General features: G+C 41.6%; 1 protein-coding gene across 1 annotated transcript; it reads left to right on the forward strand.

The window, feature by feature from the left end:
- The first annotated feature begins 4368 nt into the window (after positions 1–4368).
- On the forward strand, positions 4369–13355 carry drd1b (dopamine receptor D1b). The gene has a single exon (XM_058087917.1). The coding sequence runs from the start codon at positions 5372–5374 to the stop codon at positions 6788–6790; it is 1419 nt and encodes a 472-aa protein (XP_057943900.1). The 5' UTR covers positions 4369–5371; the 3' UTR covers positions 6791–13355.
- The last annotated feature ends 10673 nt before the right edge of the window (positions 13356–24028 follow it).

A 24028-nucleotide genomic window follows, 5' to 3' on the forward strand; every position in this document is an offset into this window, starting at 1 on the left:
TTGAGAACAGTGGAATGTTTTATCAGAGCTTTTATTGTAGAAAATCGGAACCAAAGCACTGAAAAAGTTTGTATATTTTTCTGTTTTTAATAAATGCGTTTTTTTGTGGGGGGAAAACCTGATGCGACCCATCCTTGCCCAGACCTTAGCTCCAGTGGCCCCGAGGTAAATTGAGTTTGAGACCCCTTGTTGACTGAGATTGACTGTTAATTGCTGTAGGATTCCTTATGTGGAATATTGGAATAGTTTTGTATTCAGAGACATTTAGACATTAAGTAACACCTCTATACTCAATATAGTAAACATAAAAATAGAAAAAAATATTAGCGTCAGAGTTTCTTGCTATTGTTTCATCACACGTCACTGGTATGCACAATTGCTATGTATTTATTTATTTGTTATTTATTTGTTGCATTATATAGACCACCACAAGAGGTCAGTGTTTCCCTTTAGGGGAAAACAACCTCTACCCCCTAATGTATGGTCTCTTTCCACTCCCTAGAGTGCAGGTTTATTATTGGATGGCGCTTCTGAGGCTTTTGGGCCATTTTTTTTGCATTTTCTCACACTGTCATATAACACCTTGATTAGATCCATTATTATTATTTCCCAGATAAAGGGCTACACTGAAACTGAAGTGGTGGGAAATAATCTTAAATAAACACAAAGCAGTAACGATGAGTCAAAAAGCAACGTTTAGGCGTGAATAGCACTTTTTCCCATGTCCGCCTGGACCTGTAGTGCTGGTGTTTATTTACCACCTGCAGCCACTCCCTTTAAAAACCTGTCAACATCACCTCTGTGACCCCCTCCCCCCTCCCCCCAATTCTGTTCCACATTAAAGTATGCAGCATGCACACACACACATACAGGCAGTACCTTCTGCTTTCAGTCCACTGACTCGGTCTGTCTGCGTTATCACACCACTGACTCACGGTGCCTCAATCTGCCCAGCTCATGGCCCTCTTTCTATTTCCATCTCATCCTGACATGAAAATGTCAAGACCTTATGTCTCGGACAAATGGAGGTGTACTGTATGTGTGTTGTTGTGATACCGAGTGCATGTTATTATATAGCCACTGTCCGCCTATATGTTTAAAATTTATATTTTAATGAGTATTTTCAACCGGTTGCTATCATATAACCTTCTTTAGCTGCACAAGCAATGTTTTAAGCAACATTTCAATGTTATTAACAGTCAAACACATGTAAAGAGAAAACAATTAAACAATTATAATAAAGTAAAACTACTCACCGGAGAAAGGATGTTGCAGTATTTTAGCTTTGTGTTGCAACTAGCGCATTGTGCAACTACACAAACATAAATCAAACAATACAGAGTAGTCAGTGTACAGCAGGGGTCTCAAACTCGCAGCCCACGGGTCAAATGCGGCCCGTGAGACGCTAGTTTGAGGCCCCCCACCTTGATACCGAAGTTTAATGTTGAAATGACAGCTGTTACCATACTGTTACCCTACCCTGTTACCCCGCCCTGTTTTGCTTTGGATTAGCAATGAAGCTAAAGGCTTATGACGCTGGGTTACAAATAAATGCAGGAAATGATTTGGAATAAAACGGAAAATACACGTCAAGATAAAGCATCTCATCAAACATGTTGTTAAAGTTACGACGCTGCTCCCAGATGGAACTGAGTACGATGCTAACTTTCTAATTGGGTCAAATTATTAAGTTTCATTAATGTTCATGTTAAAGGTTAAATAACTGTTAATACTGTACATTTGAATCTGAAAAAAATAATTTCTCTACCAACTGTATGTGGTTTCTTACGTTTTTTTATTTGCTGTTTTATTATTATTTTTACTTATTTATTACTGATTGATTGATTTATTGGCTTTATTCTTAATTTGTTTAATTTTTTTAATATTATTTTGTGTATAGAAAAATAAAAATAAAGATATTTGAGAACTGTGGAATGTTTTATCAGATATTTTGGTGTGGAAAACCGGAACCAAAGTACTGAAAAAGTGTAGGGTATAGCAGAAGCAAAAGCATTGAAGATAGTTTTTTTTATTGTTTTTTTTTCCAAAAATAATGTATATGGCCATTTTTTTGTAAAAAAATATTAATACTGAAGTTAGTTGTGCGTATTTGTTGCGTAATTTAAAAAAACTAAATGAAATTAATGAGTTAAAATACAAATATTAGGCATTCAAAGACTAAAGTGAATGATATGTAGTATACTACGTTGGTCACTAGATGTCAGTAATTTTACCGTAATGTTCAGTGAGACACATAAACAAAAGGCTTTTATTGCAGGTTAAAATGATCTCACAGACATAACAGGTACAATAATCCCTCATATAAACATATGCCGCTGATGCGGGTGAAATCTCTGAACCAATTACAGTAAACCTCGGATATATCGGATTCAATTGTTCCCACTGGTTTTGTCCGATATAAGCGAAATCCGTTATATGCGTATACCGGAAAATATCGGTTTTACGCATATATCGGATTTATATCCGGTATATGCGTAAATCGGATTTTATCCGTAATAAAAAGGCACTTCCTGGACTATGTTTCCAATGTACCGGGACGCGCAGGCAATGCTGCAAATGACGTCGTATAGCAGCCTGTCACGATTCGGCGAATCGGAGCGCCACGATGCGGCCATCCGATATATGCGAGGGAAATTTAATGGAAATGCATTGGAACGGGACAGGAGATTTTGTCCGAAATAGGCGAAATCCGTTATAAAAAATCCGATATATGCAATGAATTTTTATTGGAAATGCGTTACAGAAAAATCAGTTCTTTTTTATCTGTCCGTTGTGAGTGAATTTCTGATATATCCGAGTCCGATATATCCGAGGTTTACTGTACGTCACTTCCTGTCTGCCTACCACTCAGGTCCCCAATAGCAGCACACAAGAGGAGTCTTATTTTCTGTTATTATGTGTACTATATTGTGTAATATGAGTGTCAAGGTGACTACAGGGGTGTTTATTTCATGTTTAGAGAGCTCTCAATTAACCGTGATAAATGAGGGATTACTGTATAGGTTTAGTATATATTGAAAATGACAAATTCCGTCATTATTGTCTATATAGCTGGTAACGCAAGTAAGATAACTGCATGGACGTTGGTCTGCATGAGTGCTGCCGGTACTCTAGGGTTCTGCGGTTCATTGTAGGAATACATGAGTTTCCCTTCCTTGAGAAATGGGGCTGCATGGCACTTTTCCAACATGATAACGATCCCAAAAACACCCCCCCCGGAGATGACAGGTGCCGTGCCGAGGAAGCTGAAGCTATCTAACAATAATGGCACCTACTGAATTAATTTGGGGGGGGGGGAATGTGCTTCACGTGTCAACAACATAAAAAGCTGGTGATTAATTAACAAACATGCTCATTAGTGACAGAAGTTAATTCCCACATCAAATTCCTTGTACAGCGACAACATCCAGAGAACAAAGTCACACCAACCCAAAAAAAAAAAAAAAAAAAGAGATATCTGTTCTCTGTATTCTCTTCTACTCCTATTCTATTTTGTTTGCTTTTTGGAGCAGACATAAATTAGCCTGCATGGCTGCTTGTGTGTGTGCATGTGTGTGTGTGTGTTTGCATCTAACGTGGTCTTGGTTTGAACTTGGGCGGCTGCACGCCATAGCCTGGCTCTGCGCTGTGGGGAAATGTGGGCGTTGTGTCTGCCAGGCCTCTTACACTTGGCTTGTCTACATGCATTACTCTCTCACAACACACACACACACACACACACACACACACACATTGTCATGACACACACGCCGCCTAGTCATGCCTCGTCATAGATGCACACATGCAATATGAGCCCCCACCCGTCTGTCTTATACTATACCGCAAAATGAGCGCACACTCATTGTGTTGTCAGACCTTCCATTATAACATATCGGCTACATTCTTTGCTGCTACTGCTGCCTCACGGGATTCTGTTTTTTCCGGATTGGTGTTCATGCAACAGTGCATGCAAACACACACACACACACTTACACACACACACAATGCACTGTGTCCACCAGATAGCGCCGTTGAGCCTTTTGTGTGCAATCTTGTAAGATCATCTCAGGTCACACAGGCGCCTTTTTTCCCAGCATCTCCTCCCCTTTTTAAAACTTATGCAGCCATATAAATATAATAAATTGCCACTTCATAAGAAAGGTGCTTAATATTTAGTATTATTTTATGTTTTTTTTTTCTCACATGGAAGTAAAGTTCAAGTGTAACAAAGCTCTCTAGGAAATTAAATGTGAGTACTATTGTGGGATTTATGTGGTGGTGCTTTTTTGCTCTTATCGGTCGTCCCTGGATGGATGGATGGATACATGGATGGATGGAGCGGTGCGGCATGCAAGAAGCAGGGAGAGAGAAAAAGAGAGAGAGAGTGGAGAAGCGCACACCAAAAGCTCACCTCTCGGCGAGCCCCTCTTTGGATGACACACTCTCCTCCTCCTCCTTTTTTCCTATTTCTTTTCCTCCATGCATGGACCAAGACGGCATTATATGGATGTCCTCGGAAAAAAAAAAGGATTGCCTTCCCATTGAAATAGAGAAAAAATGAAAAGGAATAAAAAAGACTGACTTCCAATGGAGTGCAACGGAGCTGGGGGTATGCATTTGGACTGATAATGAAGCGGAATTGGATTGTTTTCCATCCAGCATGCCGTGAGTGTCATCCTATTAAACAATTTTATTGATTACATATTATATTCGGAATATTGAAGAATTTTAAACTTCAAAGTAAAACACTAGAAAATGACATTAATATGTCATTATAAAGTGGACTGCTGACACTTTCAGCCCGATTTTGTTATTGTTTTTTTTTTCCTCCATTAAAGTCATGAACAAAACAGTAGGGTTTCGATCCTGGGACCGATATAGTCAAGTGGAAACGCCTGGAGTACCATTAAAACAAATCCGATAAACGCACTGCGAAGCCTGTCAATAGCTGCTATTGATGAGGCGCTATATAAGGCTAATGACCGGCTCCGGTAGCTCTACTCATCGTTGGCGCAACGGCAATGTGTTGTGAAACTTTTCCCAACATGCCACGTCTTTGAACGCACCGCTTGAAGATAAAGAAGACCCAGGACTTGAATGTGTCTGGAATAGAAGCACCAAAAAAAAAAAAACACAATGGTGCTTCCGAAGAGGTGCCAGACCCGGATTGCGGGAGAACCAGTGTCAAAACAGCTGACCTTCCTGTCCTGAATCGGCGAGAGAGGCTCAGCTGCAGCGGCGGGGCCAGGGGGGATGTGATGGGGTGACGGCTCAAAACCTCCCCCGACACATCCCTAAAACCCACCCGCCCTCCCTCCCCTTCCTTTTTTTTTTTTTTTTTTTCTCTGACTTTAGCGTAGCTTCAAAAACAATGGATCACAATTTCTCCACAGTTCAAGATGGTAAACAGATGCTAACGGAGCGCGACTCGTCCAAACGGGTGCTCACGGGATGCTTCCTCTCCCTCCTCATCTTCACCACGCTGCTGGGCAACACGCTGGTGTGCGCCGCCGTCACCAAGTTCCGTCACCTGAGGTCCAAGGTCACTAACTTCTTCGTCATCTCCCTAGCCATCTCCGATCTCCTAGTGGCCATCTTGGTGATGCCGTGGAAAGCCGCAACGGAAATCATGGGTTTTTGGCCTTTCGGTGCCTTCTGCAACGTATGGGTGGCGTTTGACATCATGTGCTCCACCGCCTCCATTTTGAACCTGTGTGTGATTAGCGTGGATCGCTACTGGGCCATCTCGAGTCCATTCCGCTACGAACGCAAAATGACCCCTAAAGTGGCGTGTCTAATGATTAGCGTAGCGTGGACCTTGTCGGTGCTTATCTCCTTCATTCCTGTTCAGCTGAACTGGCACAAAGCTCAAACCGCCAACCTAGCCGAGCTAAACGGATCGTACCCGGGAAACCTGCCTCCTGATAACTGTGACTCCAGCCTGAACAGGAGCTACGCTATCTCCTCATCGCTTATCAGCTTCTACATCCCCGTTGCCATTATGATCGTGACCTATACACGAATTTACCGCATCGCTCAAAAACAGATACGGAGAATATCCGCTCTGGAACGTGCGGCTGAGAGTGCCAAAAACCGCCACAGCAGCATGGGGAACGCTTCCAATATGGAGAGCGAGAGTTCGTTTAAAATGTCGTTCAAACGAGAAACCAAAGTCTTAAAAACGCTCTCGGTCATCATGGGGGTGTTTGTGTGCTGCTGGTTGCCCTTCTTTATACTCAACTGCATGGTTCCGTTCTGCGAACCCAATCTGCCCGACGACGCCAACGACTTCCCGTGCATCAGCCCGACCACCTTCGACGTGTTTGTGTGGTTCGGTTGGGCCAACTCATCGCTCAACCCCATCATCTACGCTTTCAACGCCGACTTCCGAAAGGCCTTCTCCATCCTGCTCGGATGCCACCGCCTCTGCCCGGGCAGCAACACCATCGAACTCCTCAGCGTCAACAACAACAACACCGGAGCCGCCCCCGTTCCCAATCCCAACTCTCAATACCAGCCCAAAAGCCACATCCCAAAGGATGGCAACAACTCGGCGAGTTGTGTGATTTCTCACAACATCCTACGTCAGGAGGACTTGGAGGAGGAGGAGTTACACAAGCTGGACCGAGGCGGGCTCGGGGACGACATAATGGAGGTAGGTGTGGTAAACAATGCCTTGGACAAACTGTGCCCAGCCATCTCCGGGAATTTAGACAGCGATACGGAGAGCACACTGGAAAAGATCAATCCCATAACACACAACGGGCAGCACAAAGCCGTGTCCTGCTGAGAGCAGGATCAGAACACTCAGAGACGGACATCTCGATAAAAAATGCCTGACAGTGACGTAGGTACCTTAAGACTGTCAAAACACCAATCCACAAGGAAAAACCTTTCCGAATGTTTCCAAGTAAAGGCACTTTATTCCGGGTAAACTAACTGCAAAATTGAATGACGTGGTGTGAAAACATTTGCATTTTGTACAGTAGTCCACGTGGACTTTTAACAGTATTTAGTGCCAAGGACAATGTAGAAGTCGTTCGATGTAGGTGTAGGCGTGTGTGTTTAATGGAAAAGTTTACTAACTTGTTTAGTTTGTCTCTGATAATATTTTCATTGCAGTATTCATCTGGCAGTTTTCCTGCAAAGGGCCCAAAGGTAGTTCCAAGATATGTTCAGTTAAAGGGAAACAACCCTATTTGGTAGGCTAAGTTCCTTTCACACAGTCCATCAGAGAAGTAAAGTCTTGAATTGTAAACCAAAAATTGTCCGGGGTTGGGATTTACGAGTATTTCATCCGTACCTTTCACACAGCATGTGTTTTTTAATGTGTTCCCGTTCTGTCTACCGGCTTCTAAGAGAGGAAAAGTTCCTTTCACACAGTCCATCAGAGAAGTAAAGTCTTGAATTGTAAACCAAAAATTGTCCGGGGTTGGGATTTACGAGTATTTCATTCGTACCTTTCACACAGCATGTGTTTTTTTTCTGTGTTCCCATTCTGTGTTCTGTCTACCGGCTTCTAAGAGAGGAAACAAACCTATTTAGTCGCCCAAGTTCCTTTCACACAGTCCATCAGATAAGGAAAGTCTTGAATTGTACACCAAAAAATGTCCGGGGGTTGGGATTTACGAGTATTTCATCCGTACCTTTCACACAGCATGTGTTTTTTTTTTGTGTTCCCGTTCTGTCTACCGGCTTCTAAGAGAGGAAACAACCCTATTTGGTAGCCTAAGTTCCTTTCACACAGTCCATCAGATAAGTAAAGTCTTGAATTGTACACCAAAAATTGTCCGGGGTTGGGATTTACGAGTATTTCATTCGTACCTTTCACACAGCATGTGTTTTTTTTCTGTGTTACCATTCTGTCTACCGGCTTCTAAGAGAGGAAAAGTTCCTTTCACATGGTCCATCAGATAAGAAAAGTCTTGAATTGTACACCAAAAAATTGTCCGGGGTTGGGATTTATGAGTATTTCATCCGTACCTTTCACACAGCATGTGTTTTTTTTTGTGTTCCCGTTCTGTCTACCGGCTTCTAAGATCTGAGTCATAACAGAGATAACAGGATGTTGCCTGTGTGAAAGGGTATTCCAGGACTGGGAGTCTTGCACATTTAATTATCTGATCCTGCTGACTTCTGCAGGGTGTCTGTGTGAAAGAGGCTAGTGGGTGGGTCCTATTTTCTGTTGCATTTTTTTTTAATCTCTCGATCCCTAAACTTCCTTTCCTGTCTCTCTCTCGGTTTAGTCCAGTTTATCTTTTCTTCATCTCAAATTAAGAGTGACTTCTCTCTTTTTTTTCTCCTCTCCCTGAGTCACTTGCCCTTCCCATTTCCTGGCAAAGACATTTCTCCGGCTTAAAGTGGTACTAGTGTTTCTGTTCTTAGCAGTACTCAATGTAAGAAGAATGTAAGTCTAGACCAGTGATTTTCAACCACTGTGCCTCGGCACACTAGTGTACCTTGAGAAACCGTCAGGTGTGCCGTGAGGAATTATCCAATATCACTTTTTATAATTAATATTCATGAATCATCATTTGCAAATATTATGTCAATAGCCATGAATATATGGACCCAAATATTCCAATTGCATTTGGTTTATTTGCTCAAACGGAAAGAATTGAACAGGGATGGAATATTCCTTTAACCAATCCGATTGAGGTATCTTGTACCCGCTCAAACGGAAATTTGTCAGGGTGCGTTCTTCTTCGTGGTGTTTTTCTTCTTCTGTTGTTTATTGGCGGGTTAGCAAGCAGTTTTCGTATGCATTAGCGCCATCTGTGAAACAGAATCTAAACCCTTGCATACTTTATTCAAAAAAAAGAAAAAAAATATATCTATATAAAACATGTCCCGAGTTTAATTATAAAATATTAGCAAGATTGAATTTGATCTTTTCCTGTTTAAATTGATCCCGGGTGCGTTCTTTCAGCGCATGCTCAGATATGACGTAACACGCAGATCCAGACGTTCTTCACTTTTAAAAATGGAGGCCAGCAATCGGCACTGGACTAAGCAAAGTTTGTTTTTGATTCAAATTAAAATTTCAAGACTGGACAGATGAAAAACTGGCAATACGGAGTTATTCCAACAAGTGAAAGAAAAACTTCGGAAAAAAGTCGGTATCACGTGATGTTGATGTTTACGTTTTACCGCGCATGACCCATTGACTATTCTGGTTGATTTTCACGGCGCATGTAGACAAGAGATTGGAATATTCCTTTCTATGGATACCATTGTTTCCCGAAAGGTCATTCGGAAAGAGAAAAAGTGGTGATGTAAAAACGTGGCTACTGTGGAGTGTCTGTGGTGTAAAGACTGGCAGAGCAATGTAATATTGGTCCGTGTGGCAACACCTACCTTGTTCCTCCGATAGACTTATTGATGCACGTGTGAGGTCGTGGTGACATTTTGGAACATTTTTGGTTAGATTTTTCCAATGTATAAAAACGTGCCGTGGCTCAAAAAAGGTTGAAAAACACTTGTCTAGACTAAAATAAGTCATATATGGAAGAACCTGAAAGAAAGTGACACCAACTGATATTTTTTCGGCAACATGTAAATATCCGATTAGCTAAATTGCTCACAACGGGGAGTCATGCCACGCCATGCTGTGTGCTATGCTCGGCTCCGGCGGCCATGTCAGAAGCACGCAGGGTGATGACAGTCGCTTGCGTTCACAGCGTGATGGAAAATGACCGCTCAATCATGTTGAATCAACGGCTCCAAATATTGCATTGATGAATATTGATGAAATGAAACTGCATTGTAATGTAGCAGCTTCCTGGTTGTGGGAGGATTGCGTTGCGTTGTCATTGGTGGTACTGTGTAAAATGTGTTGTGTATCTCATTTACGTGAACGATGGTTGACAAAATGCATAGCATACTGTACGTGTACTGTAAGAGAACGTTCTATGAAAGTCCTCATGCATCATCAATTTGAATTATAACAGTGATAGAAATGTACTACTTTCTGCATGCGAGGTGCATCCCGGACATGAAAAGAAATATTTGGGGGAAATAATATAGATTTTTATGTATTTGTGCTCCATTACCGTATGGGGTGTCCTAATTTTTTCACATAACTATTTTTTTTCATGTGACATCAAATATTGAATAATTGTCAACATAATTCACTCCTACGGCACGGCGGTCTAGTGGTTAGCGCGCAGACCTCACAGCTAGGAGACCACAAGATTTGACCGCCAAAACAACAGGCTTTTATTGCAGGATTTGAATGAGCTGAACTGATGAGTTTTATTTACGTATTAAATGGCTTATTTTCGGGTGGTTAGCACGCAGACCTCACAGCTAGGAGACCAGGGTTCAATTCCACCCTCGGCCATCACTGTGTGGAGTTTGCATGTTTCTCCCCCGTGCATGCGTGGGTTTTCTCCGGGTATTCCGGTTTTTCCTCCCACATTCCAAAAAAACATGCTAGGTTAATTGGTGACTCCAAATTGTCCATAGGTATGAATGTGAGTGTGAATGGTTGTTTGTCCATATGTGCCCTGTGATTGGCTGGCGACCAGTCCAGGGTGTACCCCGCCTCTCGCCCAAAAAGACAGCTGGGATAGGCTCCAGCACCCCCGCGACCCTCGTGAGGAAAAAAGCGGTAGAAAATGAATGAATGAATGAATGGTTAAAAAACATGGCCGCCATCAAGCAAAACGTCACAGACGGGACGTAACTAATTACCATAACATTTTGTTTAATAATAATAAAAAAAATTTTTGACCACAACCCATATGTGGCGCCATTACAGTGATGTGACAAAATTAGGACATAGCATGGGGTCATGTTTTTTTTTTTTTTGGTTTATTTCACATTAAAGTGTTATATTATTTACTACATGTCCAAATATAAGATACCTGTTCATGTTATGTTGCCTTTCCCCATTCATATGTTTACTGCTTTATTTATGCCAGAGGTTTTCAAAGTGTGAGGTGGGGGTTTGGAATAATTTAGAAGGGGCACATATGAATATTATTTCAAACCTGTTATGTTTTTTTTTGTAATTATGTCAAATGCAGAATGATTTGATTTTGATATCATACATTTGGTGGCGATAAATGTACTCAGATAAAATATTTTTTTGGGGAAGTCTAGTCAGGGAGGGGCGGCACGGTGGTGGAGTGGTGAGCACGCAGACCTCACAGCTGGGAGACCAGGGTTCAATTCCACCCTCGGCTATCTCTGTGTGGAGTTTGCATGTTCTCCGGGTACTCCGGTTTCCTCCCACATTCCAAAAACATGCTAGGTTAATTAGCGACTCCAAATTGTCCATAGGTATGAATGTGAGTGTGAATGGTTGTTTGTCTATATGTGCCCTGTGATTGGCTGGCGACCAGTCCAGGGTGTACCCCGCCTCTCGCCCAAAGACAGCTGGGATAGGCTCCAGCACCACCGCCACCCTCGTGAGGAAAAAGCGGTAGAAAATGAATGAATGAATAGTCGGGGAGGCCGCAGCGGTATTCTGTTTTCATAATGGAGACTCCCGGTGCCACACTTTGAAAACCCCTGGTTTATGCTCTGACTCACTAGCGCCTCTGGAGGAATAACGTGGTACTGTAAAGCAGCACCAGCTGGTCACCAAAATGCATACCTGTCATTTTTCCTTTACTTTTCCAGAACACTTGTTGCCAGGTATGCTTAAATAAAATCAGGGGACGTAGACTAATATAAATATAAATAAACGTATAACCAAAGTTAGGCTTGATTGAGTTGCAGTATTTTTTTTTTTATTTTTTTTTTCCCAAGGGGAAGTCATGTGTTTTGAAACTGTTGCGCAGGGACACAGATCATCCAATAGCAAAGCAATTGCTCTTGAACGCAGCATTTGATTTTCCCATGCTGGAAAATCCAATGCTGTCTATATGGCAACAAAAATAAAACAGGGTGGTAGCTTTTTAGCTCAATAAGTGACACAAGCGAGCTCATTGTCCTTCTGTCACGCTGCTGCTCGATTAGCTTAGCAGCGAATGGCCTCGTTGTCAATTCCGTTTAATTTCAAATATTCCATTGCAGATTATTTTCTTGTATCCGATACCGTTTGAGCTCCACTTTTTGTCCCGCGTAAACACAACAGGAAGTAATGTGTGCTATGTTGTGCAGTTAGTCAGTCAGGACCGGACAAAAAGGATGCATGGGAACCGCCTTGGAGAATATTCACCCCTCCTCATCCTCATCCTCCTCCTCCTCGCTCTCTTTTCTCTTGGCTGCCTCTGTCGACTTGATGAGCATTCCAGATGTTAACACGGATTGAATTTATTATTAAACAGACAGGGCCTACTGTTTCCCTTCTGTACTTTTGAGTCACGGCAATGAATCAAAGCTCTCTGCAGATATTCAGAGAGTAACTGATGAGGCTCGGAATTATGGCCGGGATTTTTTTAAATTTTTTATTATTTTTTTTTTTGGTCATCGGTGGCATATTAATACTGATTTCAAGAAGAACCGGGAAGTAGGATATATCGGAAACCGGAGCTTATAAAGTGAGATGTCAAAATGATAAGAAATTATCACCAAATATGCTATTTTTATAGCAAATATTTACACAAATTATGTCAGTATTATTCAGGTGTTTTATTATAGTAATGATACATTATAGATTTTTAAAAATTAATTATAATATTATATAATTTATAATAATTACATTATATATTAGCGTTATTTTTTGTCTGAACCGGTTCCATTTTTATGTTCGCCCAGTTCCAAAAAAATATTTAATAGTCAATCTGAATTTTTCTGAAATCTGAAATCATAGTCTTTTGGGGTACATCTATTTGTCTCAGGCTGCATGGTGGTTGAGTGGTTAGCACGCAGGCCTCAAAGCTAGGAGACCGTGGTTCAATTCCGCACTCGGCCACATTCCAAAAAACATGCTAGGTTAATTAGCGACTCCAAATTGTCCATAGGTATGAATGTGAGTGTGAATGGTTGTTTGTCTATATGTGCCCTGTGATTGGCTGGCCACCAGTCCAGGGTGTACCCCGCCTCTCGCCTCCCGAAGACAGCTGGGATAGGCTCCGGCACCCCCGCCACCACCCTCGGATAAGCGGTAGAGAATTAATGAATGAAAGTTGGAACTACGACTTCCGATGGCGTTCCGTCGCAATTTTTTCTGACTTCCTGGTTTTCCGAAAGCAGTTTCTCGAATTGATCTCAGTTGAGTCCCGTGTTGAAAGCGTCCGATTCCTCTGACCACTTGCCGTGCACACATGAGTCATCAGTGCATGTCACTGCTTTGATTCAGAATTCGAGCGACAACATTCCACTCTCTCCTTTCTTTTCCATGTCCTCCAGTTAGGAGTTATTGACAGAACAATATGGGACTTCTCCAACGTCCTATCGCTGTACGATGCAGGGGGGGGGGGGGGGGGGGGGGCTGCTCCATTTGACGAACAAGCTATTTCCATGGGAGGGAGGGATGGATGGATGGATGGATGCGGGGATTGTTGTTTTTCTTTGATGAACACAAGTGCTTTTTATCCTGTGTATCAAACTTGGGAAAACTGTTTGTCTTTCTCCATTGTTTGGATTGAAGATGCAGGCAAGCCAGTGACTATTTATATACCTGTATTAATTTATTGACAATGTTTCTGGTGTTCTTTCATGAAAGTGATGTCAAAAGATTATAATCCTCATGACTTATGACTTGTATTTAGTTGAAACTTTGTACAAAATATATATATAAGTATGATGTGCCATCTTCTTGTAAAAATAAACATGTATTGCTCTTTGTTGTTTTGCATACGTGCTCTGTGATTGATTTTGACATGTGTGTGTGTGTTTGTGTGTGTGTTTACCTTTGACACCGCTATTGGAAGATCATGTCATTGCAGTGGATCAATGTGGATTGATTCGGAACTACGATGCTTTTTTTTGTTTTGTTGTTGTTCCAACTCCCTGAGCGTGTTGTCCTCGCTGTGTGCCGGCCTTGGACGTGCATTTAAATAACCTGACAGGCACTTGGCAGCTGACGCATCCTCCTCATCCCTTCCCCCCCCCCCCCCCCCCCCCATCTTACCCAGACTCATTTGTAACGTTAAATGTGGCTCTTGGCCTTTTATCTTTTATATTTTATATATCTCTTTGCTGTAAATAAATGATGCATAAGGGGTAAAAAAAAAAGATGCATTACAACACACCTAGCAGCTTTTTACACCATTGTACATATTAATCATGTCATGTAGCATACTACATACTAGACTAATGAGCAACAATAAAAATTATTTATACTTTGGATTCCAGGCTTAAAACAATAAGTATGCACTAAAATAGCACCTGCGTGTCTATTTCTGTCCTTCCCATAGGTACTGAATGGATTGCTCTCCTAACACAAGCTGCCCTTAATGTGAAATTGTGCTCAACCAAGTGCATGTTCTCAATCTCAACAAGGCACATTGCAGCTAAATTCAAAAGCGATGACTTTTAATAATTAAAAATCTTGGCTGGATTTGGCTTGAAGCTCGTTCTAGAATACCTATGTGGACACACCTGTTGCCATGTTATAGGTTAGCACTAAGAGGTACAACGGATGAGCAGTGGCGTTTCACAAAAATGGTGTCTGATATACGTAGTACCTTATCCTGATCCTATCTATTCTGGTCACTCCCAATGAGAACCTCAGCATCCTCATCTGTGCTGGATCCAGTTCTGCTCCCTGTCTTTTCCTCACTGACACTGTCTCTAGAACAAACAACATGGTACCTGGTCCTGATCCTATCCATCCTGGTCACTCCCAATGAGAACCTCAGCATCCTCATCTATGCTCATCATTGGTCACTCCCAATGAGAACCTCAGCATCCTCATCTATGCTAGATCTAGTTCTTCTCCCTGTCTTTTCCTCAGTGACACTGTCTCTAGACCAAACAACATGGTACCTGATCCTGATCCTATCCATCCTAGTCACTCCCAGTAAGAACCTCGGCATCCTCATCTATGCTAGATCCAGTTCTGCTCCCTGTCTTTTCCTCAGTGACACTGTTTCTAGACCAAACAACATGGTACCTGATCCTATCCATCCTGGTCACTCCCAATAAGAACCTCAGCATCCTCATCTCTGCTACCTCCAGTTCTGCTTCCTGTCTTTTCCTCAGTGACACTGTCTCTAGACCAAACAGCATGGTACCTGATCCTGATCCTATCCATCCTGGTCACTCCCAATGAGAACCTCAGCATCCTCATCTATGCTAGATCCAGTTCTGCTCCCTGTCTTTTCCTCAGTGACACTGTCTCTAGAGCAAACAACATGGTACCTGATCCTGATCCTATCCATCCTGGTCACTCCCAATGAGAACCTCAGCATCCTCATCTATGCTAGATCCAGTTCTGCTCCCTGTCTTTTCCTCAGTGACACTGTCTCTAGACCAAACAACTTGGTACCTGATCCTGATCCTATCCATCCTGGTCACTCCCAATAAGAACCTCAGCATGCTCATCTCTGCTACCTCCAGTTCTGCTTCCTGTCTTTTCCTCAGGGACAATGTCTCTAGAACAAATAACATGGCCCCTGATCCTATCCATCTTGGTCACTCCCAATGAGAACCTCAGCATCCTCATCTCTGCTACCTCCACTTCTGCTTCCTGTCCTTTGACCAAACGACATGGCTGGTCTCACCACAGTTCTGTATACCTTTCCTTTCATTTTAGCTGAAACTCCTCTATCACACATCACGCATGACCTTTTTCTCCATCCGTTCCATCCTGCCTGCACACGCTCCTTCACCTCCTTCTCACAATCTCCATTGTTCTGGACTGTTGACCCCGAGTACTTAAAATTATCCACCTTCTGTGTCTCTCTAACAAAAAGATTAAATATAATAAAAGGAACAACCCCTTTTATCCCTGTGGATGAAAATATTGTCTGAGGCTAGTCTGGAATCCATGATCCTTCTTGCTTCCATGAACTTTGAATCCTTTTCATCCTCACGAATGAGCAGCCAATATTTGTGGCCGTGTCCCCCGCCCCTCTCTCTCTGAGCTTTTTATGATGTTCATTGTCACTTCCATGGTGATGGCTTTCCTTTTCATTGGTGCACTACTACCTGGGAGACAAAACGAAGTGTCGAAAGTTAACCAATAAAGTATCAAATTTTGTGATACTAAAATACTAAAATACTTAAATGGCGGCACGAGTGGTCGAGTGGTTAGCGCGCAGACCTCACAGCTAGGATGACCAGGGTTCGATTCCACCCTCGGCCATCTCTGTGTGGAGTTTGCATGTTCTCCCCGTGCATGCGTGGGTTTTCTCCGGGTACTCCGGTTTCCTCCCACATTCCAAAAACATGCTAGGTTAATTGGCGACTCCAAATTGTCCATAGGTATGAATGTGAGTGTGAATGGTTGTTTGTCTATATGTGCCCTGTGATTGGCTGGCCACCAGTCCAGGGTGTACCCCGCCTCTCGCCCGAAGACAGCTGGGATAGGCTCCAGCACCCCCGCGACCCCCGTGAGGAAAAAGCGGTAGAAAATGAATGAATGAATGAATGTGACTTAAATTGTTTGATAAAATACTCTGAAAAGATATAATATTGCGGTGAGAATTTCATAAGGGTAAAATGGATATTAAATCCTAAATACTACCACAATGGTCAGCCTGCCAGATCCCATACATGAACATTTAACCAATCCCGGTCCAGTCAGTCAGTGAGAGACAGCGAGAGGTCAGAGCGGAAATACAGTCAAGGTTAATGATAGACTGCAGGCAGACACACACGTGCACATGAGCACGCACACACACACACTCACAGACATAGTGTTTGTGTGTGTGTGTGTGTGTGCGTGCGTGCATGTTGTCATGCGCTTATGTAACCGCACCAGCCCTCACTCAGCTCTTTGGCTCAATCCAAACCGTCAGACTGACTTCATTCTGGAGTCCAGTGAAAAACAATATGCAGTAATATTATGAGTGAATTTATTAATAAGCACTTTTTAAACCAGACATTGACCCCCCTCTGATTTGTAAAGTACAAGAGGATAGACAGACATTACAGACTCTGTGTGGCCTGTGCGCTAATCACTCCACCACTATGCAGCATCTTAATTATCATTCATTCATTCATTTTCTACTACTTTTTCTTCACGAGGGTTACAGAGGGTGCTGGAGCCTATCCCAGCTGTCTTTGGGCGAGAGGCGGGGTACACCCTGGACTGGTCGCCAGCCAATCACAGGGCACATATAGACAAACAACCATTCACACTCACATTCATACCTATGGACAATTTGTCAAGTCAAAAATTGTCAGAGGTCAACAGTCCGACACACAGTGTCATCTTTCAAAGAACACGTTAACAGTACTAAATTCATAAAACAGCAACTTAACACTCAAATGATTCATTTATACATTCATTTTCTACCGCTTATCCTCACGCGGGGGTGCTGGAGCCTATCCCAGCTGTCTTCGGGTGAGAGGCGGGGTAAACCCTGGACTGGTGGCCAGCCAATCACAGGGCACATCTAGACAAACAACCATTCACACTCACATTCATACCTATGGACAATTTGGAGTCGCTAATTAACCTAGCATGTTTTTGGAATGTGGGAGGAAACCGGAGTACCCGCAGAAAACCCACGCATGCACGGGGGAGAACATGCAAACTCCACACAGAGATGGCCGAGCGTGGAATCGAACTTGGGTCTCCTAGCTGTGTGGCCTGTGCGCTTACCACTCGACCGCCGTGCAGCCAATCTTAATTATCATCATTTAAAAAAAGTCTTCAATAAAAATCATAAATACACCTTTGAGATATATAAATATATATATAATATTAACAAAATACATTGAATTAAATACTGTCAATATAATATATAATACATTACTATTACTATTTTTACTATATTACTATCACTAGTAATAATAATTATGTGTGGTTCCTGTCATTGCTAGAATAAGAGGTCCAATAAAGGTTTCTGTCTTGTACATTTCTGACTTGTAAAGTACAAGAGTACAGAGTTTTTGTAATGGGACATTACCGTAATGCCTTGTGTTGTGTACAGTTTTAAGAGTCCAGGAGAAAATGTCAAACAATAAGTACTTCCTTAATAAAGTCTGCGTATTAAAACTCAGTTTGATTCATTATTTGTGTTTTTGAGATTGAGCCAAGATGGCCACCAAGCGGGAACAGTTTTGTAACACTGGGACCGTTCCAGCAGAATGTAATGAACCAGATAGCACTTATCTTGTTTTATGTTCAATGATTTCTATCCTGACAGGTAACAACTTCCTGGCGTTTCAACTGAGGTGATGAAAGACTTCCTTCCGACTCTGGCAACGTAGCTAGCCGACTTGTTATGCGAGACTATTTCGTTTTTTTTTTTTTGTTTTGTTTTCAATCAATCTTTGAGATAGATACATTTTATAAATCCGCAGAGGGAAAAGTGATGGGACGTGTTGTGCACATTTTCTGTTTTTCCTGTCCCTATTCTCGCTATTTTTCCTATTAATTAATCATTGATTAATGCATTACATCATGAAATTTTCATGTTAGCTGTTTTTTTTTGTGTGAGGGTTTCCCCGTCAAAGTAGGTATTTCCCATGACGTCCATTGTTAGCTAGCTCATATTAACTTGTTTTATTGAGGTAGAATGCACAGAAAAGGGAAGGGTTAGGGTTAGGGTTAACCCTAACCCTAACCCTAACCCTAACCCTAACCCTAACCCTTCCCAAATGTTGTGCACATTTATTGCATTATTTTGTTTTTAATTTTCTCTTTATTAATGCATTTCATCATGAAATTAACTAAAGACAACTCAGCATCATCATAAAAGTCGTTTTCATGTTAGCTGTTTTTTTTGTGTGAGGGTTTCCCCGTCAAAATAGGTATTTCCCATGACGTCCATTGTTAGCTAGCTCATATTAACTTGTTTTATTGAGGTAGAATGCACAGAAAAGGGAAGGGTTAGGGGTTAGGGTTAACCCTAACCCTAAACCTAGGCTATTCTTCCTATTAATTAATCATTGATTAATGCATTACCTCATGAAATTAACTAAAGACAACTCAGCATCATCATAAAAGTCGTTTTCATGTTAGCTGTTTTTTTTTGTGTGAGGGTTTCCCCGTCAAAGTAGGTATTTCCCATGATGTCCATTGTTAGCTAGCTCATATTAACTTGTTTTATTGAGGTAGAATGCACAGAAAAGGGAAGGGTTATGGATAACCCTAACCCTAAACCTAACCCTAACCCTAACCCTAACCCTAACCCTAACCCTAACCCTAACCCTAACCCTAACCCTAACCCTTCCCAAATGTTGTGCACATTTATTGCATTATTTTGTTTATAATTTTCTCTTTTTCCTGTCCCTATTCTCGCTATGACATGATAAATTAAAGCACAACAAAAGTAAAGTCAGCCAGCTTATTATCAGAGGCTAAAAAGGAAAAAAGATTTTGCAGAGGAAGCGTGCGGAAAAACAGCAAAGTGATGAGTAGTTTGGCTTAAAAGCCTTTTTAATGTCACATCTTAGAGGTTTGGGCCAGAAAACTGCAAAAGTATAACAAGCGAGTCCTCTGTCATTCAGCCTACAAAGCATATTACCTGCATCACTTCCTGTGGGTCTATAAAGCCTCGGCTCAAGCTCCTTAACAAGCTCTTTATAGGGGAGCTGCACTTTTTGTGGAAGTTTGCCCATCATTCACAATCCTTATGTGAAACATGAACACATATTTCTTTCTTTTTTCTGCTATTCTTCCTATTAATTAATCATTGATTAATGCAGTCTGGACTGGTGGCCAGCCAATCACAGGGCACATATAGCCAAACAACCACTCACACTCACATTCATACCTATGGACAATTTGGAGTCGCTAATTAACCTAGCATGTTTTTGGAATGTGCGAGGAAACCGGAGTACCCGGAGAAAAACCACGCATGTACAAGGAGCAAACTCCACACAGAGATGGCCGAGGGTGGAATCGAACTCGGGTCCCCTAGCTGTGTGGCCTGTGCGCTAACCACTCATTCATTGTGCAGCCAATCTCAATTATCATTCATTCATTCATTTTCTGCCGCTTTTTCCTCACGAGGGTCACGGAGGGTGCTAGAGCCTATCCCAGCTGTCTTCGGGCGAGAGGCGGGGTACACCCTGGACTGGTCGCCAGCCAATCACAGGGCACATATAGACAAACAACCATTCACACTCACATTCATACCTATGGACAATTTGGAGTCGCTAATTAACCTAGCATGTTTTTGGAATGTGGGAGGAAACCGATGTATCTGGAGAAGGAGCAAACTCCACACAGAGATGGCCGAGGGTGGAATCGAACTCGGGTTCCTAGCTGTGTGGCCTGTGCGCTTACCACTCACCCGCCGTGCAGCTAATGTTAATATCATCATTTATATATAAATATATATATAATATTCACAAAATACATTGAATTAAATACAGTAAGTATAATATATAATACATTACTATTTTTACTATATTACTATTACTAGTAATAATAATTATGTGTGGTTCCTGTCATTGCTAGAATAAGAGGTCCAATAAAGGTTTCTGTCTTGTACATTTGTGCCTTGCAGTCCACTTATTCATCTCCATGGAATCCATTGTATCAAATAAATTGATCCTGCTCATAGTTTGGACAGGTGTACTCCATAAAGAATAGTTGTTTTTATGGGCCTGCAGGGAGAAAGTTGCACACTATACCGATACACCCACCCACAATACAACACCCACCATGATTGAGTGGGAAATTGTGTCCCACTTGTGAGGGTACTTCATCAAAAAGATAATCAGGATGTGTCATCTTAATCAGGAACAGTCAACTGGACCAGCTGATTGTCATGCTGTATCGCCCCCATAAGAATCGCTTGCCTGCAGGGTCGAACTAGCCAACGGGGGGGGGGGGGGGGGGGGGGTCCACACGGTTGGATGATTGAATCATTTTCATATTCCATATCACGACATTGCACAATACAGTAGAATGCTTCAAAATGATGTCAAAATGTTAGCGCACAGACCTCACAGCTAGGAGACCCGAGTTCGATTCCACCCTTGGCAATCTCTGTGTGGAGTTTGCATGTTCTCTCCGTGCATGCGTGGGTTTTCCCTGACATTCCAAATGCGTGTCAAATTTTGGAATTTTCAGGAATTTTCCATGTTGGCTGCACAGCCGTTGAGTGGTTAGCGCACAGACCTCACAGCTAGGAGACCAGGGTTCAATTCCACCCTCGGAAATCTCTATGTGGAGTTTGCATGTTCTCTCCGTGCATGCGTGGGTTTTCTCTCACATTCCATATGCATGTCAAATTTTGGAATTTTCAGGAATTTTCCATGTTGGCTGTACAGCAGTCGAGTGGTTAGCGCACAGACCTCACAGCTAGGAGACCCGAGTTTGATTCCACCCTCGGAAATCTCTGTGTGGAGTTTGCATGTTCTCCCCGTGCATGCGTGGGTTTTCTCCGGGTACTCCGGTTTCCTCCCACATTCCAAAAACCTGCTAGGTTAATTAGCGACTCCAAATTGTCCATAGGTATGAATGTGAGTGTGAATGGTTGTTTGTATATATGTGCCCTGTGATTGGCTGGCCACCAGTGCCCCGCCTCTCGCCCGAAGACAGCTGGGATAGGCTCCAGCATCCCCCGCGACCCTCATGAGGATAAGCGGTAGAAAATGAATGAATGAATGTGTTTAAGGTGTTGTTAACATGATCCAAAAGTGCCATTTAACAGGACTTTTAACAAGGCTTCACTTTAGTACAGTCAGTGCACACAAAGCATGTTCCTCACCTTGCTGCTCCAGCACATTTTCTCTCCTTAATGATGAATTGTCTCCAAATGGCACAGTATATATATTCTCTGCAGAGCCAATGGCCTACCTTTCCACGCAGACTGTTTCTTTTTTTTTTTTAATTATGACTAACTTCCCAAAAAGTATCCACTAGTGAGACACTTATTTTGGAATTTTACCCATCACCCACCATCCTTATGCGAGACATGAACACGTCTTTCTATTTTCTGTGTGTTCTAAAGATATAAAAACAGACAGCTTAGTATATAGTGCATGTAATGGGATCCACATAAGGTAATGGTTTAATTTCATTTGAACATGCATCAGATTACAATTGAATGCATCACATAATCAGTTCACAGTTCCACATGTCCAAAAGGAGTAGGAAGAAGCAAAGCTTATTAAATCCTACCCCTCCATCTGGTACTTTTACAATCAGTAACTGTTACTGTTATTTGTTCACTTCCTGCTTTCCTAACATAGTTTAATTTTATTTTATTTTTGTCACGTACCGAAGAATGAGGTGATATGACCATAAAATAAATAAAATAATATTTAATTTAATTTAATTTAATTTAATTTAATTTAATTTAATTTAATTTAATTTAATTTAATTTAATTTAATTTAATTTAATTTAATTTAATTTAATTTAATTTAATTTAATTTAATTTAATATCACCTCCTACTTCGGTACAAGACAAAAATTAAATTAAATTAAATTAAATTAAATTAAATTAAATTAAATTAAATTAAATTAAATTAAATTAAATTAAATTAAATTAAATTAAATTAAATTAAATTAAATTAAATTAAATTAAATTAAATTAAATTAAATTAAATTAATATAGATGGTAGATGGTTTGATATGACCATTAAAATGACATAATGGGTACCATAGTAAGTGTCAATATAGTGATATATATATATATAGCACATCATGACTGGTTCAATTCTCTTGTATTCTCCTTGTATTTAGCAAACATCAACTGCTTGTATTGTTTCTCGAATTGTTCATCGTTGTGCATTTTTTGAGGGTCTTACTCAATCCATTCCATAGTTTGATTCCACATATACCCCATATATACTCTGCATAGCATCCAGATTCCAAATGGATGCCTCAGTTGTCTCAACTTCTGCTCCTCATTCTCCTCATTGAGCGTTTACGTTCCTCTTGGCTCTCATTCAGTCACACTACCCCATTTACAGCCATTGGAGCATGTCTGCAGATTCCCTGTTCCCCTGCTAAGACACACACACACACAGGAAGTCTGGCAGCACGGTCGTGACCAAGGAACTTGGAATATAAATGAAATGCGACCACTCGCGGCTGTACAAAGTACTCAGAACCCACCTTCAACTTTTAGACTGCACGGCTGAGCCGACAACTGCTGATGTGAGGGAAATTAAAAGTATTGATTCATTGACATATTAATAAAAACACAAGCAGTCTAATTGATGCCAGATTAAAACACGTGCTGCATTAAAAAGACAAAATCCTGTACTTTAAAGGTAACCAGGGTTATTTTGGAATAAAGAACTAATAATAATATAAGCTTTAGTTTTTGACATTTAGGTTATTCATGTTTAGATTAGGGCTAATCTAAACATGTGGTTAGCGCGCAGACCTCACAGCTAGGAGATCAGGGTTCAATTCCACCCTCGGTTATCTCTGTGTGGAGTTTGCATGTTCTCACCGTGCATGCGTGGGTTTTCTTCGGTTACTCCGGTTTCCTCCCACATTCCAAAAACATGCTAGGTTAATTAGCGACTCCAAATTGTCCATAGGTATGAATGTGAGTGTGAATTGTTGTTTGTCTATATGTGCCCTGTGATTGGTAATTCTTTACATCTTCTTTCTTTAATTGATCAACAACCTTGTCATTTTTTTGATTGCCTAAATGACATCGCAACATTCACCGTCAATCATTTTATGGATTTCCAGGACAAGCCTGTTCAATTGCAGCCTTACAGATCATGACAAGCGACCCCCCCCCCAGAGGTAAACAGGTTGAGTAATCTCTTAACCATCAGCACGATTGAACGTGATTGATGAATCCACAAGTCTGTTTGGAGGTTGAGGAGGGAGGGAGGAGGAGCGTGTTGCTCTAAACTGAGAGCCGGTATACTCCATTTAATTCCCACGGTGCATGAACTGTGACAGAAGATTATCCACCAGTAAAGATTGGTCTGAAATTGGTTTCTTTCCACTGTTGTCTCCTATTAAAAGAACTTCTATACTCTGATGGACCAGATGGCTCCGTGGAAGGCTATCCCAAGGTTTGGAAAAGCGGG

Source organism: Doryrhamphus excisus, chromosome 11, assembly GCF_030265055.1.
Source record: "Doryrhamphus excisus isolate RoL2022-K1 chromosome 11, RoL_Dexc_1.0, whole genome shotgun sequence".
NCBI lineage: Eukaryota > Metazoa > Chordata > Actinopteri > Syngnathiformes > Syngnathidae > Doryrhamphus > Doryrhamphus excisus.